The 19,859-nt window shown below is 50.0% G+C and overlaps 1 protein-coding gene across 4 annotated transcripts; it reads right to left on the minus strand.

Annotated features, from left to right (window-relative positions):
* Positions 1 to 1,941: 1,941 nt before the first annotated feature.
* Positions 1,942 to 10,909, minus strand: LOC146075917 (protein mono-ADP-ribosyltransferase TIPARP-like). Of its 4 annotated transcripts, none has more exons than XM_083185609.1 (6): positions 10,638 to 10,909; positions 7,707 to 8,146; positions 7,438 to 7,603; positions 6,408 to 6,595; positions 3,110 to 3,373; positions 1,942 to 2,678 (listed from the first exon to the last, which is right to left on the minus strand). In XM_083185609.1, exons 1-6 carry the CDS (start codon positions 10,710 to 10,712, stop codon positions 2,231 to 2,233), a joined length of 1,581 nt encoding a protein of 526 aa, XP_083041735.1. In that variant the 5' UTR covers positions 10,713 to 10,909; the 3' UTR covers positions 1,942 to 2,230. The 4 variants fall into 4 exon arrangements, with proteins under 4 accessions (XP_083041735.1, XP_083041737.1, XP_083041738.1 ...); XM_083185611.1 differs by having other exon boundaries at positions 10,633 to 10,721; XM_083185612.1 differs by having other exon boundaries at positions 10,565 to 10,655.
* Positions 10,910 to 19,859: the final 8,950 nt, after the last annotated feature.

Genomic DNA, 19,859 nt, shown 5'->3' on the forward strand with positions numbered 1-19,859 from the left:
AGGAAAAGCTGGGACTGTAGACAAGTATCTGCAGGTCCCGGCAGGGCTGTAGTGATAGACCACTGCTACCTGGCACCTCCAAACCACCACACAGTCTGCAGGGGCTATTGTTACTCCACTGCTGGGGGGGCAGCCACTGGCCACTGCTCCTACTTTCTACTAGCGAAATAAATGAACATTTAAGGCCGCAGTGGGAAAGCACCAGAGTTCATTTACCGGTTAAAGATAACCGGTATTTCAAAACGTTTAAAAAGCAGAGTCCTCCACGTTTCAGAGCCGTTTCTTATGCAGTGAGAATGGCTGTGAAACAGTATTTAGTAAAAACAACAGATTACAGACCTGTGATAGGCTGGCCCCTGCATTCTGCCTTGAAACGTGTTGAGGGGATTAAAAGGGTTGAATGATGTGAATGGTATTTAAACGGTATTTAAAGCGGTAATCTACTGCAATGTCAAGGCTCAGACCCGTTTTAAATACCGTTTCAAAATACCGTTTTTTAAAACGTTTAGTCAGTGTGAAAGTGGTGTTATATAGCGCAGCATATTCGGTTGCGCTTTACAAAGGAGACAGTGATACAACAAACTGGGTATTTGCAGACAGTCAAAAGGTAGGAGGGCCTTGAGACATGTTTGTCTCGAAACTTTGGTAATTTGAGTATTATATTGCACATAAAAAGTTTTTCCACGATGGTTCGTCCCTGGCTTGTGACTGGAGGCACGCAGGGAGGCTGGATTCTATTGAGGGAGTGCCGGTCCGGTTTTACAAGTATATATATATATATATCCAGACTGCCGCCAACCCAAACGCGAGTATGTGAGGAATAGTAGCATTAGGCTTCGGAGAGGGAGGGTCAGGGTTAGGCTCGCACTTAGAAGATTGGTTTGGTTGCATGGTGGGGTGTTAGGTTTAGGAAGTGGGGTGTGGTGGGATATATATACATACACATTGTGATCAATCTAGCACCTTGCATCTTGAAAAGTCCTTGCAGTCTCTCTTCCCTGCCTGGGGTGTCACTCTCTGTTGTGGTGCTTCTAGAACAGGCCTGATCTGCATATCAGTGCTGAAGTACAGACCACACTGTGCTAGAACCACCTCCTCCCACCAAGTCAATTACTGCACCTGGCTTCTGACAGGTTCTAGAAGACAGGAGAACTCCTCACCGCTCTGCTATATGTCTCTCTCTCCTCCAGGGAACCGGCAGCTTTTCCTGTCAAATTACCCAACAAGCCACATCCCCTGTTCACTTTCCAGCCTCTTGAATTCATGGGAAAAGTAACTTGGCTCCCCATTGGTCGATGGCGGCCATCTTTAATATAAATTGTGTGAAAAGTGCCGAATCGTTTGGGACTTACCTTAGAGTCCGATCAGAAGCGCAGTCCTGTGTGCATTGGACTGGAACCGGGGAGCAGGAGGGGCTGCAGGATGTACTGTAATACAGATCCTGCAAAGTGCGGAGGTTGTGATGTGCGGTCTCCTGTACATCGGCGCCTCTCGTGTTTGGTGGAGTAAGGAACATAAGGTTATAAGAGACATATCGCTGGAATGTATGTAGGAGGGAACGCAGCAGGAATCTCCCTCCTGCACCGCCGTCGGCCGCATCCCCCATAGGTCTCTATGGGGGATGCAAAGCTGCCCGATGTATCAACATCGGGCAGCATCGCTTTGCATCCATGGGCTACCACCATTCTGAGATGACGGTAGTCCATTGTAGCCTATGGGCTATATACCGCACTGACGCCGGGCCACGTGGTTGATGGGGGGTCAGCGCTAACCGAGCATGAGCAGACCCCCAGCTCAGCACATTGCAGGGACGGGCTCCGTTCGGAACCCTGTCCCTGCGCATGGGGGATGATACATTCCGCCAATAGCATCACATATTAAAATTCCCCCCAGATCGCATTGTAAACCGGAACCTTAAAAAATGGGACATTCACCACTATATGTCGCTCTCAGTTTTATTTTAGGCACTGAGATAAGAATCTTATAACACTGGAGTAACAGGAATCACGTTTTTAACCAGAACAGATTTACGTTGCTTGTATCTTATTAAACAAGAACTTATTCCACACGTAAACAACTAAGGGGCATCTACCGGCTGAAGTCCGGTACACCTGCTGTTGGAAGAGCGAGGGAAGTATCCGGTGATGTACAGTCGGTCGGCAAATATAAACATGAAAGACCCCGAGGGGAGCTTGCAATAATGAAAGAACGGCCCTGGGAATAAGGGTCCTTAGTCCAGTAGGACCACGTTCTGCACCACACGGTAGATGATGAGAAAGGACGGGTAGAACTGGTCATTATCGAACACAACAAACATATTTGGGTTTTGGAGTTTGTTCACACAAGAGTCATAGAGGAGACCCTGGGTGGGGTCCTCAGCACTTATAGGTGGTGGACGCACGTACGAAGCTTGGCCAACAGCAGGGCGCCCCGGGAGCACCTTGGCGAGGAACATGAAGCGGCTCCCAAACATGGTGGCTTGAGAATAGTCATGAGAATTCCGGGCGTCCATGGCGAAGTAGCAGCCTTTACCAAATACAGTCACCCTGCTCACACGGGGGTCAAAGTTCTGCTTGCAAATGGCCTCTACGTTGGCCGCCTTTGTGCCGTGGAAAAGATAGCGTTCCAATGTGCTCTTCTCTGTGCCGCCGGGACGCCGAGACATGTACGCCCTCTTCCTGTAGGAAGGAACCACAAATGTCATTTACATCATTTAGGTTGACATGGCCCACACAAGCATTAGGTCGACATGGGTAAGATCAACAGTCAAAATGTCGACATGGGGTTTTTCACGTTTTTTTTCCCGAATGACGACACAGTGGACATGCTTCGGGCACACTATTTTGTCTCCCACCACACCCCAGTGGATGGTAGGGCATAAAATACCGCCTGTCGGCGCCAAGAACAGTGAAAACCACCATGTTGACCTTGCCCATGTTGACCTAATGATGTGTCGAACTTATGACCCTGTCGACCTAACCCCATGTCAACATTCATGCATATCGACCTGCAGTTATGTTAACCTTCATGCATGTGGTGTCGGCAATGCTTGTAGACCTTGGCTTCGGGCCAATATCAAATGAAATATTATTTAAGCCGTCAACCTCACCTGAGATATTTCTCCCACTGGAAGTAGTTCTGTATCCGGTGGATCTGGTGGATGATATAGCTGTGCTCCGGCATTGTCTTGTGGAAGTACCTATACACAGCCGAGTACTCTCTGTCGGCAAACGTCAGCTGGATCTTCTCGTAAATGAGCGAGGTGTCCGTTATCAGCCAGGTGTCGGGGTAGATGCTTCCAGCAGTGCTGTGCTGGTTCCACTGTGCAGCTGAGCCCGGGGAGCGAACAGGGGGCAGGCAACTGGAGAGTGTCCTAAAACAGCCAAAACAGCTATTTAATGACAGTTTCTATCAGTCATTTCCAGCAGAATTTCCCCTTCCATTCTAGTGACGCAGATCTGTGTTTGTCATTTTTTATTTATTTTGCTGTGAGTTTTAAGCAGCCCTGAAACACTAGATTTACTGACTCCAGTAGAGCCAGCAATAGAGATTGATGGCAGACAAGAACCATTCGTCCCATCTAGTCTGCCGCTTTTTTTTACCATATTGTTACCTAAAGATATCCTTATGTGTATAGCATGCATGTTTACATTGTTCTACTGTCTACTCTCCATTTTATCACTTTTTAAGCTTGATACATCTGGCCCCTAGCCTCTCCCACCTCTGATGGGAGGTTATTGCACTTGTCCACTACCCTTTCTGTGGAGTAATTTTCCCTCACATTTCCCCTGAACCTCCCACCACCAGTGTCAGTGCGTGTCCTTGTGTTCTGCTGCTCCTCTTCCTGTGAAGAATGTCTCCCACCTGTACCTTCCTCCCTCTAGTGTCAGTGCATGTCCTCGTGTTCTGTTGCTCCTCTTCCTGTGAAGAATGTCTCCCACCTGTACCTTCCTCCCCCTAGTGTCAGTGCATGTCCTCGTGTTCTGCTGCTCCTCTTCCTGTGAGGAAAGTCTCCCACCTGTACCTTCCTCCCTCTAGTGTCAGTGCATGTCCTCGTGTTCTGCTGCTCCTCTTCCTGTGACTAATGTCTCCCACCTGTACCTTCCTCCCCCTAGTGTCAGTGCATGTCCTCGTGTTCTGCTGCTCCTCTTCCTGTGAAGAATGTCTCCCACCTGTACCTTCCTCCCTCTAGTGTCAGTGCATGTCCTTGTGTTCTGCTGCTCCTCTTCCTGTGAAGAATGTCTCCCACCTGTACTTTCCTCCCCCTAGTGTCAGTGCATGTCTTCGTGTTCTGCTGCTCCTCTTCCTGTAAAGAATGTCTCCCACCTGTACCTTCCTCCCCCTAGTGTCAGTGCCTGTCCTCGTGTTCTGCTGCTCCTCTTCCTGTGACTAATGTCTCCCACCTGTACCTTCCTCCCTCTAGTGTCAGTGCATGTCCCCGTGTTCTGCTGCTCCTCTTCCTGTGACTAATGTCTCCCACCTGTACCTTCCTCCCTCTAGTGTCAGTGCATGTCCTCGTGTTCTGTTGCTCCTCTTCCTGTGAGGAATGTCTCCCACCTGTACCTTCCTCCCTCTAGTGTCAGTGCATGTACCCGTGTTCTGCTGCTAATCTTCCTGTGACGAATGTCTCCCACCTGTACCTTCCTCCCTCTAGTGTCAGTGCATGTCCCTGTGTTCTGCTGCTCCTCTTCCTGTGAGGAATGTCTCCCATCTGTACCTTCCTCCCTCTAGTGTCAGTGCATGTCCTCGTGTTCTGCTGCTCCTCTTCCTGTGAGGAATGTCTCCCACCTGTACCTTCCTCCCTCTAGTGTCAGTGCATGTCCTCGTGTTCTGCTGCTCCTCTTCCTGTGAAGAATGTCTCCCACCTGTACCTTCCTCCCTCTAGTGTCAGTGCATGTCCTCGTGTTCTGCTGCTCCTCTTCCTGTGAAGAATGTCTCCCACCTGTACCTTTCTCCCTCTAGTGTCAGTGCATGTCCTCGTGTTCTGCTGCTCCTCTTCCTGTGAAGAACGTCTCCCACCTGCACCTTCCTCCCCCTAGTGTCAATGCATGTCCTCGTGTTCTGCTGCTCCTCTTCCTGTGAAGAATGTCTCCACCTGTACCTTGGTAAAACTCTTGATATATGTGAAAAGTTTCTATCATGTCCCCCCTTTCCCTTCTCTGCTCTGCTCCAAACTATACATATTAAGATCTTTTATACCCCTTTCACACTTGCAAAAATATCCCGGGTTTTTGCACATGAACGCGCATCAACCCAGGATTAAGCTCAATGTGAAAGGGTCTGGGACAAATATCCCGTGTTCAGCATTCCGGGATTTCTACCCCGGTCCTGACCTGGGTAGAACCCGGAATCGACACGGGATGCGGTCAGTGTGAACGTGTATTCCGGGTCAGCGTGACCCAGATCCCATTCACTGCAGTGAAAATGCGCCGCTGGGAGGTGCTGACACCTCCCAGCACCACCCCGGCCAAGCCTCCAGATGACACTACCCGCCCGACTTCATTCCGGGTCAGGTGGCTAGTGTGAAAGGGTACATTCCCGGGTAGTGTCCTGGGAAGCATCCGGAAACACATTCCCTGGTATGACCCGGGTCTGCGGATGTGAAAGGGGTATAAGTCTTTCCTGGTACGTTTTGTGATGTAGGCCATGCACCATTTTAGTGGCCCTTCTTTGTACAGTCTGTAAAGTAATAATAATAATTTTATTTATATAGTGCTCTTTCTCCAATAGGACTCAAGGCGCTTAGCAGATAGAATGAATGTAATACAGTACAGGAACAAAGAAGTACAGAAATGCTTTTCATAAACAATACTTAAAGGAATGAAGGAAATACTTGAGTAAACAGGAAAGTCACTCTTAGAGGCAAATTCCTTCTCAAATGGACAAAACCATGTGCACTGCAGGTGGGGCAGATGTAACTTGTGCAGAGTGTGCGAGTGAATCAGAATAAGGCCCTTTGTATTATGTGATCAGCAGAAGCGCTGTGTATTATTGATTTATTACTTTAAATATTTAAATGAAGGTTACTATTTCCCATCTACTGGTCAGGGACATTAGGAAGGGCCAACTGTCTGTCACGCATGTCCCAATTAAAAATGTCCCTCCAAAAATGGCCGCTGCCACCTCTAGCCTCCTGAATAACTGTCTCCTATGAGGCAGTGGCCATTTTGGGAGGGACATTTATAATGGAGGCAGGCGTGACGGGATCCCAGACAAGTATCTTCAGGAATCAATAGTCCCACCCAGCGCCTCCAAGCTCCCTTTTGTCAATTATTTAATACCTCTACAGAAAGTTGCAGGTTGGATGCAGGTAACAAAATGTAAGCAACATTTCTGTCAGTCTGGTGTGTAACCCATAAATTGTTCTACCAACGTTTGTAGAATCACGTCTACAATTCCCTTCTCACCAGAGCTTCAGTGTCAGTAAGTCAGGAGATCTGAATACTGGTCTTCTCCTCATCTTCCTCTCGGTGCCGGTATCTAGGTTCGTTTGGACCATGTTTGTCAGATGAAGAGAATAGGCGAACCCGACTCTCTTAAAGAAGACCTCTTCACAATTGTCCATCAGGCCATCTTCTATGCACGTCATAAAATCCTGCATGAGGAAACAAAGGGTGGATAGGAAAGGAGGAGGGCGGAACAAGGGTGGGGCAAGTGGGGCCCATGGGGCATTATAACTCTGCTTCTAGAAATGAATGTATTGTGTCTGGATAGTGGCTATATGATGGGATTGGCCACGATCGGCTGGATTTCGGCCTGAGAACTCGACAAAGTTACCTAGGATAGGATTCATATTTTCCGATAGTGAAGGCATGGGTATTTGACTGCCAAATTTACCGGCCTGGTTTCAGAAATACAGGGGAAAATTTGACTGGGCTTCCCCTGTATTTTAAAAATCATCAACGGGCTCCGGGACCGGTCCTGGTTCCATAAATACAAGGGGACAAAAGAGGTAGCGGTCCCACCATATTTTTAAAACCAGCATCGGCCTCCAACAGTCATCAGGGTAATTCCACAGCTGGGGGGCACTTATTACTTAAGGTCCCAAGGCCAAAGCATTAAGCTCAGCCCAACCAAGGCCAGGACAGAACCCCGGGGCTACCTGCGGTACCCCAGTGTGGTGGCTGTCAGGTTGATAGCTTTTTGGTAATAAAAGTGAGATTTAATATTGGGTTCTGCTGTGAGGTTATTATCGGGAACAGGCCCCAAGTTCTCAGACTCTACATTGCTGATGGCTAGTAAGGAGGGGGCCCAGATGGAGGAGGCTGCACATGGGTCTCCTCCATAAAACACCCCTGGTATATTCGCTGCTATGTTCTACTCGATATCCGTGCCAACTTGCATTAGAGTGATTTAAGGACATTTACACTCTCGGACTAGGTCAATAGTGATTCATATGACACCCTGACACATGACAACAATCTCGCCATCCTTTACCGGACCATATTCCTTCCAGACGTCATCTTTCTCCTCATAGTAGTACTTGTAGATGGTATGGAACTCCACTTTGGAACACCTGGAGGTGGAGAGACGTCGGACACAATCGAACACTTGACTGTTGTGGACCATCATACACGTGAGGTCAATTTGGATCTCAGAGCCCCTGGGTAGGAAGAGAAGAGCCATGTAGAGGTCATTCATGGGAAAAGAGGAGAAGGAACCTATAGTCAGAGTAGTAATAGGACATGAAGTGATAAGTAACTTACCGGTGTACTCCCATCACTAGTGCCTTAGCGGGGTCGCTGTACAGTCTCTCCAGGACTTGCTGAGCCTTGTCTTTCATGCTACGCCATGTGTTTGTGCTTTTGTCCCTTAGTTGCCATTCGTATGGTAAAGCCGTGTGATGTTTTGGGCAAAGAAGTAACTGAGGACAACGCCCAACCAGGTAGTTTGAGCAGATGTCTATGTCGTCATACTGGTGTATATGATACACGGGGTTTAAGTTGTAAATATTCGCCAGTTGCCCTTTCTGTGGAATTTCACGGGTCTCTTGGACCACAAGAGCCCCACTGGACTCTACAGGTTTAGTCTCATTTCCAGATTCCAGGGCATGTAGAGCAATTTCTTCTCTTGCTGGTTCTAGGCCCGTAACCTCACTTGTAGTTAGGGATAGTTTCTTACAGCGCTTTCTGGGTGGAGCCATGTCCTGCAGGACAGATAAACAGAAAAACAATAAAATATGGGCAATCTACTACCTAGGGCTTAGTGGTTTAACTCTCAGAGACATTGGAGGCAGTGACCAGGGGGCTCCAGCTGTCATAGGGGCCACAAGAAAAGGAGCTGCTAGACTAATACAGATATTTCTCCACTTATGTCATATTGATGTGTTACAGTCACTGATGACTCAAAAACCCCCTTTGCAGCTTATTGCCGGGTCGCTGTGGGGGCTAAACATTGCAGACGCCGGGTCGATCCCGGGACTGACCCCAGTCCAAGTCCCAGGTGCGACCCGGCATTTGCAATGGGAAAGGGGTATATGGGGCAGATGCAGTAAGCCTGAGGAGGAGATAAAATCGGAGCCCACATTGACAAAAGGTCGACACAAGAAAAAGATTGACAGAAGAAAAGGTTGACATGAGTTTTTCATGAGTTTTTTATTAACCGACTTATTCTTACTTCACAATCCAAGTGGGCACAGAGTTAGATTATAGCCTGAAGCAAGGGCAGGCGGTACACTAATACGGTGTCCATGTCAACAGATGTCGACAAAGCCACTAAAAATTTGAAAAATGTGTCGACATTTTCCTGTGTTAACCATTTATACATCGACCTAGACCGTGTCGACAGTTTACATCGACCAATGGTGGGTGACATGTTGACTGTCAACCTAGATAATAATAATCCACACCCATGTAACACAATACTCTGTGTTGGGTGTTGATCAAAGTGTCAACAGTGTCTAAGTCGACAAGCAATAAGCCGATGTTGACAAAAGGCTAACATGCACAAGAAACCGCCGACATGAGTTTTTCAATTATTTTGTTTGAATGTCAACACCTGAGCCATGTGGACCCCCGATTAGTGTAGCGCTTCCTTCTCCATGCTCCGGGCCAGTCGTCACGCCTGCTACCGCACCGTTCCCAAGTGTATGGATTATTAGGTCTACAGCAGTTAGGTCGACATGCATTCGACACCATTAGGTTGACATGCAGAAAGGTCAACATGGGCTAGGTTGACATGGGTGTAGGTCAACATGTCATTAGGTCAACACAATCATTAGGTTGACATTGGCAAGGTAGACAGTCAAAACGTCGACATGGGTTTTTTTACCCGAATGTCAACACTGTCGACATGGACACTGAAATGTAGCACCGAGTCCGCTCGGCACACTATTTTATTCTCCCACCTCGCCCTAATGGATGGTAGGGCATGAAATCCCGCCTGTCGGCACATGTCGGCTCAAAAAAAAAAAAGTGGAAAAACCCCATGTCGACCTTTTGAATGTCAACCTTGCCCATGTCAAGCTAATGCTTGTGTCGACCTAATGACATATCGAACTACACCCAAGTCAACCTTTCTGCATGTTGACCTAATGGCGTTGACCCAATGCATGTCGACCTAATGACCGTATCCCGTTCCCAACCAGAAGTCCAAAAAAATAAAACAAATTATCGTGAAAAACCCATTTCAACATTTTCATATGTCGACCTTTGCCCCATCTCTTGCTTATGTCGACCTTTTGTCAATGCCGACCTAGAGCACAATGACAATATGCCAAAGTTGACCTAGAATGAACACGTTACTCACACACATGTAGGGCCTGGATCAGACCTGATTGCTGCCCCCCCCCCTCCCCCGCAATTTGACGGACAGGAAGCCGCCGCCTGTGGGTGGTAACCAGAGGTTTTGTGGGAGTGCCCTGAAAAGCGCAGGGGGGTGTGTGACGTTAGCTCCGCCCTCAGTCAGCCTGATTCGGTTGCAGAGTTGCGCACACTTGCACACACTGGGAAACCATTGGATGGGGAGTGAGCTGCGAATGGATTTACAGATGGCCGGCGATCAGCGACCCATCCTCAGACTCGCACATGGTGGGAGGATCTCACTCTGCCTGGGCGGCGGCTAACTGGTCGCAGGGGCTCACCCAACAGCGACCAGGTCTGAATCAGTCTGAATGGGGACACACTGCTAGATATATCTACAGACGGATCGGCCAGCGCATTCTCCAGACACGTTGTTCAATCCATGGGGACTGACATCACAAATGGGCTGGTGCTTTCGCATGTGCCCGCCCACTCATTTGTCAATCACTGGCGGCTCCCGGCACCACTGTTGGTGGATCGCCCGGACACACGGCATTGTGCGCAGATATATCTTTAGATATATGTGTTGCACAGCCGACGCGATATATCTGTGAACAACGGTGTTCACAGATACATCGCTGAAACACACTGGCCGATGGGGCATCGATATATCGGTCGTTCAGTTAAATGGCTAAAATATAGGCCAGTGTGTACATACCTTCAAATCACATGCAAATTGCAAAGAACTGCACATTGGTGTGGTGTGTGTGTGTTGTGTGTGTTGTGTGTGTGTGTATTATCTCCCAGCAAGTTCTGTACTGCACCTGGATTCTGAAAGTTTGGAGAAGACAGGAAGAAGCAGACTTCTCCCCTACTCTAAGCAACTCCTCACCTCACCTCTGCTGTCTGTCTCTCTCCTCCAGGGAACCAGCAGCTTCTCCCCTGTCCAATGACTCGATAAGCCATGCCCATTTTCACTTTCCAGCCTCGTGGTGCATGGGAAAAGTAACTTGGCTCCTCATTGGTCGATGGCAGACATCTTTTTGAAGCCTGCTATGGGGGCGGCCATTTTATGTTAGCCTCTGCAGCTAGATTTCTCTAGCTGCTGAGTGAGCAGCAGACTTGGACCAAGCCAGGAGGCCCTGATAGTAACATTGTACCAGCCTGTTTGGCCTCTGCCAGACATGTGCCCATAGGAGGGGGGTGATTATATTATTATAACTATTATAAAGGCATACCTCCCAACTTCTGTGTTGGGGAAATAGCGCCCGAAAAGGGGGCGGGGCGTATGCAAATGAGGGGCGGCTTATGCTAATTAGCCGCGACCTCATTTTCATACTAGAATAGACGCTGTGCGCATGCGCTCAGCGTCTATTCTTTTAGATTGGGGGGTCTCCCAACTGCCACCCCCCGCAGCGGGACAATGCCTGCCGCGGGTGGGACAGGACCCGAAAATCGGGACTGTCCCGCTGTAATCGTGACAGTTGGGAGGTATGTAAAAGGTGCCACAAAAGCGTGACTCTGGGGGTTATTCAGATTGCTGGCCTGCTAATTTGCAGTGCCCCGAGATCAGGTAATGATAATGCAATTGCATTGAAGCAGAATGTGATATCGCAGAATTATTGGGAAATAGCGGCTGTGCATGTGCAGTCATTTTATAATTGGCCGGGTTGTGTTATCTCAATGTAGCAATGAGCTGAATCAGGCCCCAGTACGCTATTCCTGCGTGTAAAGAAGTAGTGTGATTAGTGACATGTGCGCAGAGGGAACATGATTCATCTGATGGTTGTTATCCAGGGTGGCCGACTTTTTAAATCTCCTCTCCGGGAGTAGCCCAGAGAGGAGACTTTCAGCAGGAGTTCGGGGGCGGGGCTTGAGTGTGACGTCATTAAGCCCTACCCCATGATGGGAAATGACCTGATTTGCCAATCCTGACCGAGGGCGTGGGGCTAAAATGTCAATTTTTGCCACTTTCGCACCCGCCCCCTCGTCATAGATCGGCATATGCGGTTATTTAAACGGCGCGGCCAGGGGGGAGGGAGGGGGTCCCCCAGAAACCGGGAGGGTAGGCAGCCCTGTGGTTATCACCGTTCGCACCAAAATGTAACAGGTTGGGATCGTTTGGTCTACAGCAACTAGGTCAACAAGCATTGGGTCGACACCACTAGGTCAACAGGCAGCAAGGTTGACATGGGTCAAGGTCAACATGGGTCAAGGTTGACATTGGTTTAGGTTGACAGGACATTAGGTCGACACAAGCATTAGGTCAACATGTCCAAGGTAGACAGTCAAACGGTCGACATGGGGTTTTTCACTGCTTTTTGCCCCGAATGTCAACACTGTCGACATGGACACAGTTTGAAGTGCACCGCATCCCCTCGACCTTTTGACTGTCAACCTTGCCCATGTTGATCTAATGCTTGTGTCGACCTAAACCCATGTCAACCTTACTGCCTGTCAACCTAGTGGTGTCGACCAAATGACTGTATCCCAATGTAACTACAGATGGAGGTGCTAGTATGAATACAATCAGCCAGGGCCGGATTAAGGCTCCATGGGGCCTGTGTACTTAAGATAAGGGCGCATGCGCACAGCGTCTATTTAGCGACGATGAGCGGCGAAAACGGGGGCGTGCCCGGATTTCGTGTCACCCCGTGAGGCCACGCCCCCTTTTCTCGAGGCCACGACCTCCCAACTTCAAAAGTTGGGAGGTATGCATCCATACGGGGGACACTTCATATTTGCTGCTGTGGAAATATCCACAAATATGTAATGATTTATGTAGAGGCAAAACTGTAGGAGGTAAAAGTAAAGCCCCCCCATACACGGTCCGTTTAACGGATCCGTTCTGTGCTGAAACAGCACATATCGGATCGGATCGCATCCCTAGTGCATGCAGTGTGCGATCCGATGTGTACCTAGTACAAAAAGTATGTGCAGCACATAGCGCGCATCGCATAGTACAGAACGGAGCCATACACAACGGACCATGTATGGGCTCCTTAAGCCAATCTGCTGATGTGAAAAATCTATAGGTCCAGATATAAGCTCCATTGTGGGCGTACGTTTTGTATTTAAATAGTACACGTCGCATCGTATGTCTTGTGCATGCAATGCGATGCGATGAAAAGCCAGTACAAAAAGTGCAGCACATACTTTTTGTACTGTACGATGAGATGTGCGGGAGCGCGCATCGCATAGTACTGAACGGTCCGCCAGCGAACGGAGTGTGTATGGGGACCTTAAGCATGCAAACACCCAACATAAATACATACATATACTGTATACACACACAAACATAGAATTCATATATATACACACACACACACACACAACATGCATGCACGCATACATACACACATAGCTTACATACATACAACACACACAGCATAAATACATACATACACATCATACATACATGCTCATATAGTATACATAGACACAACACATACACAGCATCCATCCATACACTACATACATACATACATACATACATACAAAGACCCAACATAAATACATACATATACACACACACACACAGCATACATACATACATACATACATACATACATACAATTCATACATAAACAGATAGTATACATACATATACACACACCACACAAAGAATACATACATACATACATACATACAAAGACCCAACATAAATACATACATATACACACACACACACACACAGCATACATACATACATACATACATACAATTCATACATAAACAGATAGTATACATACATATACACACACCACACAAAGAATACATACATACATACATACAAAGACCCAACATAAATACATACATATACACACACACAGCATACATACATACATACATACAATTCATACATAAACAGATAGTATACATACATATACACACACCACACAAAGAATACATACATACATACAAAGACCCAACATAAATACATACATATACACACACACACAGCATACATACATACATACATACATACATACATACAATTCATACATAAACAGATAGTATACATACATATACACACACCACACAAAGAATACATACATACAACAAACACACACATAGCATCCATCCAGACACACACACACACACAGCATACATACATACATACATACATACATAAACAGATAGTATACATACATACACACACACACAGCATACATACATACATACATACATACACAATTCATACATTAACAGATAGTATACATACATATACACACACCACACAAAGAATACATACATACATACAAAGACCCAACATAAATACATACATATACACACACACACAGCATACATACATACATACATACATACATACATATATACATACATACAATTCATACATTAACAGATAGTATACATACATACACACACACCACACAAAGCTTACATACATACAACAAACACACACATAGCATCCATCCAGACACACACACACAGAATCAGTAGCGGGACATGTAGGTTGTGGACCCAGACGCAGACTATACTTTGGGCCCCGCTCTTCCATCCCAACCCAAGTTCCCAATATGCAGCAGGGCAGTGGGTGACAGGGGGAGACAGTGAGTGGCGGGTACAGCACAATGTCCTGCGCGGTGCGGAGAGCAGGGGGCATGTACCTTGGTGGAGACATGCACAGTGGTCCCTGCTGTGTCTGTGATCGGGCCCCCACCCCTCAGGCAGACATACTCTGATAGTGCCGGTTACACCAGGTGGGAGCGGGTACGGATCATTAGGTCACCACAATGTTGGTCGACAGTCATTAGGTTGACATACCTTTAAGTCGACATGCGTCTAGGTCAGGCATTCCCAACCACGGTCCTCAAGGCACACCAACAGTGCAGGTTTTACTGATATCCAGGCTTCAGCACAGATGGTTTCATCAGAATCACTCAGGTACTAATTAAGTCACCTGTGTTCAAGCCTGGATATCTACAAAACCTGCACTGTTGGCAGGGCCGAAACTAGGTGTTTCGGTGCCTGGGGCGGCAGTCATGTGGTCGCCCCCCCCCCCCCCCAAAAAAAAACCACGGTACTCTTTACCTAGCACGGCGCCCATCGCGGTCATCGCGGGCATTGAATGCACTAAAAAATCGGGTGCGATGCAACCGACGCGATGCCCGCGATTTCCCATAGGGACCAATGTTAAATTTCTTAATTGACCCGTTTTTTCTGTTCAATGCCTCAATTGACCCGATTTTTCCATAGGAATCAATGTTAAATGGCCCACAGAGGCCAAATAGCCACCCTGAAGTGTGAAATGGCCCCCACAATTTTTAACGCCACCCCAAGATCAACGTGAACCCGAAGCGTGGCGAGCGCAGCGAGCCCGCGAGGGGCGGCGGTACGCGTCCTACGACCTTTTCATACCCCCACTATCCACGTCGGCGTGGAGCTGAGAATAGAATAGTGTGGCGAGCGCAGCGAGCCATCGAGCCCGAAGCGTGGCGAGCACAGCGAGCCCCGCGAGGGGACGCGGATACCTGTGAAGCCCGCGAAGGGACGCGTTTACCTGTGAAGGTATCCGCGTCCGCTCGCCACGCTTCGGGCTCGGTGGCTCGCTGCGCTCGCCACACTATTCTATTCTCAACTCCACGCCGACGTGGATAGTGGGGGTATGAAAAGGTCGTAGGACGCGTACCGCCGCCCCTCGCGGGCTCGCTGCGCTCGTCACGCTTCGGGTTGACGTTGATCGTGGGGTGGCGTTAAAAATTGTGGGGGCCATTTCACACTTCAGGGTGGCTATTTGGCCTCTGTGGGCCATTTAACATTGTTTCCTATGGAAAAATCGTGTCAATTGAGGCATTGAACAGTAAAATCGGGTCAATTGAGAAATTTAACATTGTTCCCTATGGGAAGTCGCGGGCATCGCGTCGGTCGCGTCGCACCCGATTTTTAGTGCATTCAATGGCCGCTATTTTTTTACCTACGATGCCCACAATCAAAATCGTGGGCGCCGTGCTAGGTAAAGAGTACCAAAAACACAAATCACTGCCCTTGGGGACAGGCAGCGGGGGTCCGGGGACTGGAGAAGGTTAACTCCGGCTCCTAGCGCTGCCGGGCGGTGGGCGGGAGGCATCATCGGCGCTTCCCGCCGCCAGGCAAATAGCGAGTGGCTGTGTATGTGAAAGCCGCCGGTACACCAGTCCCTGGACCCCCGCTGCCAACATACCTGTGTGCAGCCAGTGGGGGTAGGCAGCGTCCAGGGGTCCAGGCACTGGTGTAGCGGCAGCCTTCACTCACTCCGTCTCCTAGCGCTATCTGCCTGGCGGCGGGAAGCGCTGATGACTTTGAAAAGACTTGCCGGACACTGATTGGCTGAATTCAGCCAATCAGCGTCCGGCAAGTCTTTTCAAAATCTGCCTCCCACCCACCGCCTGGCAGCGCTAGGAGCCGGAGTTAACCTTCTCCAGTCCCCGGACCCCCGCTAGGACCTGGCGTTAACCCACCAGTCCCCGGACCCCCACTGCTCATCCCAGGGACCACGCTGCCGGGACACCACACTAGCGCCCCCACCCTCCAGCGCCCGGTGCGCGTGACCCCCTAGCCCCCCTAGTTACGGCCCTGCTGTTGGTGTGCCTTGAGGACCGTGGTTGGGAATGCCTGCTATAGGTCAACATGGGTTAGGTCAACAGTCAAAAGGTCAAAATGGGGTTTTCACATTTTTTGGACCAAATGTCAACACAGTCGACATGAATTGTAGCACAGGTTCGGGCATGCTTCGGGCACATTATTTTATTCTCCCACTGCGCCCTAGTGGATGGTAGGGCATGAAATACCACCTGCCTGCACATGTCGGCTCAAAAAAAAATGTCAAAAACCCCATGTCGACCTAGACCAGGGTTGCCTACCTGACCCTCTCCATGTGGGAGAAAATGCTCTGTTCCCGGACTTCCCTGGTAATGTAGGATTGCCATCACCTGTGGTGAAACACCTTTACCTAGGTCCCCATAGGTGATAGCAATCATACATTACCAGGGAAGCCCAGGAACAGAGCATTTTCTCCCGCATGGAGAGGGTCAGGTATGACCTAAATGCATGTCGACCTAATGGTGTTGACCATCATGCTGGTGACCCAATGACCGTATCCCATGTGAGCTGCCTTTAATCCACAGACAGAAGTGGCTCAGGAACAATGTAGAGCTGTGTGGTACTTAAGGCCCCCATACACTAGCCGATTTTGGTCAGATTTCGGCCAGATCAGTCGGATCTGGCCGAAATCGGACCAAAATCGGCTAGTTTTGATGTCCCCTCAGATCCGATGCGCGGTCCCGTGCGCATCGGATCTGCGTCGGGTGGTCGGACCTGCTGCACGTCCGACCACCCGACTTGGGACCTAGTGGGGCGGCGCGGCGGTGGAGGGAGCAGGGGGGGCTGGGGCCGCTGCGGGGGACACAGGCGGCATAGAGCCGGGCAGGGGGAGTCGGGAGCTGTCAGCACTGAATAAAAAAAAAAAGCCCATACAATGAATGGGCGGCCTGTGATTGGCTGAGCGCTCTCTCAGCCAGTCAGCAATTGGCTGAGAGAGCGCTCAGCCAATCACAGGCTGCCCATTCATTGTATAGGCTTTTTTTTCTAGCACTGACAGCTCCCGGCTCCCTCTGCCCGGCTCTATGCCGCCTGTGTCCCCCGCAGCGTCCCCAGCCCCCCCTGCTCCCACCAGCAGCCCTGCTCTGTAGCCCCCCCCCCCCCCCCTGCTCCCCGGGATTTTTACATGTGATAAATCGAGACGATTTATCACATGTAAAAAATGGCACATCAAGTGCCAATCTAATCAAGCTCCCCCCGGGGAGCAGCCGGGGAAGCTTAGGGGGAAGTCGGGGGCGACTTGTCCTAAGGACAAGTCGCCCTAGTGTATGGGGGCCTTTAGAGCTAGCATGTGACTGTGATCATCAGAGCTGATAGGTGGCAGGACTCTATCAGTCCAGAACACAAGGTCAGCCCCGCCCCTCTGAGGTAAGGCAATCAAAAAAATACAAAAATGAGGTTTTCCTGTTGCACACTGCGCTCACAACCTGAAGTTACTTTTAGTGTATTCTGGTGGTAATCCTCAGTTCTTTTTCCCATTGGTTGTTACTCTTCTTTATTCTTCCGTACATGGAAGTATATGTAAAAGAGAAGAGTAGGATATGGTATAGTATGTATACACAATTTTTGCAGATATATTTCTTCCACCCAGATGTAAACGTGATTAATTGTATGGGAGGGTTGCATACCCTACTTACACCAAGTGGGGGTGTATTCCTCATATAAAGGTTCAGCATCCTGCACGGATCAGCGCCATCCTGCAGGACCCAGAGAAGACGAGGCACAATGCTGGGAGCAGCAGGATGACGGCCTGTGCACGGATCAGCACCATCCTGCAGGACCCAGAGAAGACGAGGCACAAAGCTGGGAGCAGCAGGATGACGGCCTGTGCACGGATCAGCACCATCCTGCAGGACCCAGAGAAGACGAGGCACAATGCTGGGAGCAGCAGGATGACGGCCTGTGCACGGATCAGCACCATCCTGCAGGACCCAGAGAAGACGAGGCACAATGCTGGGAGCAGCAGGATGACGGCCTGTGCACGGATCAGCACCATCCTGCAGGACCCAGAGAAGACGAGGCACAATGCTGGGAGCAGCAGGATGACGGCCTGTGCACGGATCAGCACCATCCTGCAGGACCCAGAGAAGACGAGGCACAATGCTGGGAGCAGCAGGATGACGGCCTGTGCACGGATCAGCACCATCCTGCAGGACCCAGAGAAGACGAGGCACAATGCTGGGAGCAGCAGGATGACGGCCTGTGCACGGATCAGCACCATCCTGCAGGACCCAGAGAAGACGAGGCACAATGCTGGGAGCAGCAGGATGACGGCCTGTGCACGGATCAGCACCATCCTGCAGGACCCAGAGAAGACGAGGCACAATGCTGGGAGCAGCAGGATGACGGCCTGTGCACGGATCAGCACCATCCTGCAGAACCCAGAGAAGACGAGGCACAATGCTGGGAGCAGCAGGATGACGGCCTGTGCACGGATCAGCACCATCCTGCAGAACCCAGAGAAGACGAGGCACAATGCTGGGAGCAGCAGGATGACACCCTGTGTACGGATCAGCACCATCCTGCAGGACCCAGAGAAGACGAGGCACAATGCTGGGAGCAGCAGGATGACGGCCTGTGCACGGATCAGCACCATCCTGCAGGACCCAGAGAAGACGAGGCACAATGCTGGGAGCAGCAGGATGACGGCCTGTGCACGGATCAGCACCATCCTGCAGGACCCAGAGAAGACGAGGCACAATGCTGGGAGCAGCAGGATGTCGGCATGTGCACGGATCAGCACCATCCTGCAGAACCCAGAGAAGACGAGGCACAATGCTGGGAGCAGCAGGATGACGGCCTGTGCACGGATCAGCACCATCCTGCAGAACCCAGAGAAGACGAGGCACAATGCTGGGAGCAGCAGGATGACACCCTGTGCACGGATCAGCACCATTCTGCAGGACCCAGAGAGGACGAGGCACAATGCTGGGAGCAGCAGGGTGAGAGCCTGTGCACGGATCAGCACCATCCTGCAGGACCCAGAGAAGACGAGGCACAATGCTGGGAGCAGCAGGATGACGGCCTGTGCACTGATCAGCACCATCCTGCAGAACCCAGAGAAGACGAGGCACAATGCTGGGAGCAGCAGGATGACACCCTGTGCACGGATCAGCACCATCCTGCAGGACCCAGAGAGGACGAGGCACAATGCTGGGAGCAGCAGGGTGAGAGCCTGTGCACGGATCAGCACCATCCTGCAGGACCCAGAGAAGACGAGGCACAAAGCTGGGAGCAGCAGGATGACGGCCTGTGCACGGATCAGCACCATCCTGCAGGACCCAGAGAAGACGAGGCACTATGCTGGGAGCAGCAGGATGACGGCCTGTGCACGGATCAGCACCATTCTGCAGGACCCAGAGAAGACGAGGCACAATGCTGGGAGCAGCAGGATTACAGCCTGTATACGGATCAGCACCATCCTGCAGGACCGAGAGAGGAGAGGCTGAAACAGTAAGCACAGCTGAATTCTGCCTGGGACCAGGGGGTGGAGGCTCACATCTCACGTGGAGGTCATCG

The sequence above is a fragment of the Crinia signifera genome, chromosome 4, assembly GCF_055691185.1.
Source record: "Crinia signifera chromosome 4, ASM5569118v1, whole genome shotgun sequence".
Taxonomy (NCBI): Eukaryota; Metazoa; Chordata; class Amphibia; order Anura; family Myobatrachidae; genus Crinia; species Crinia signifera.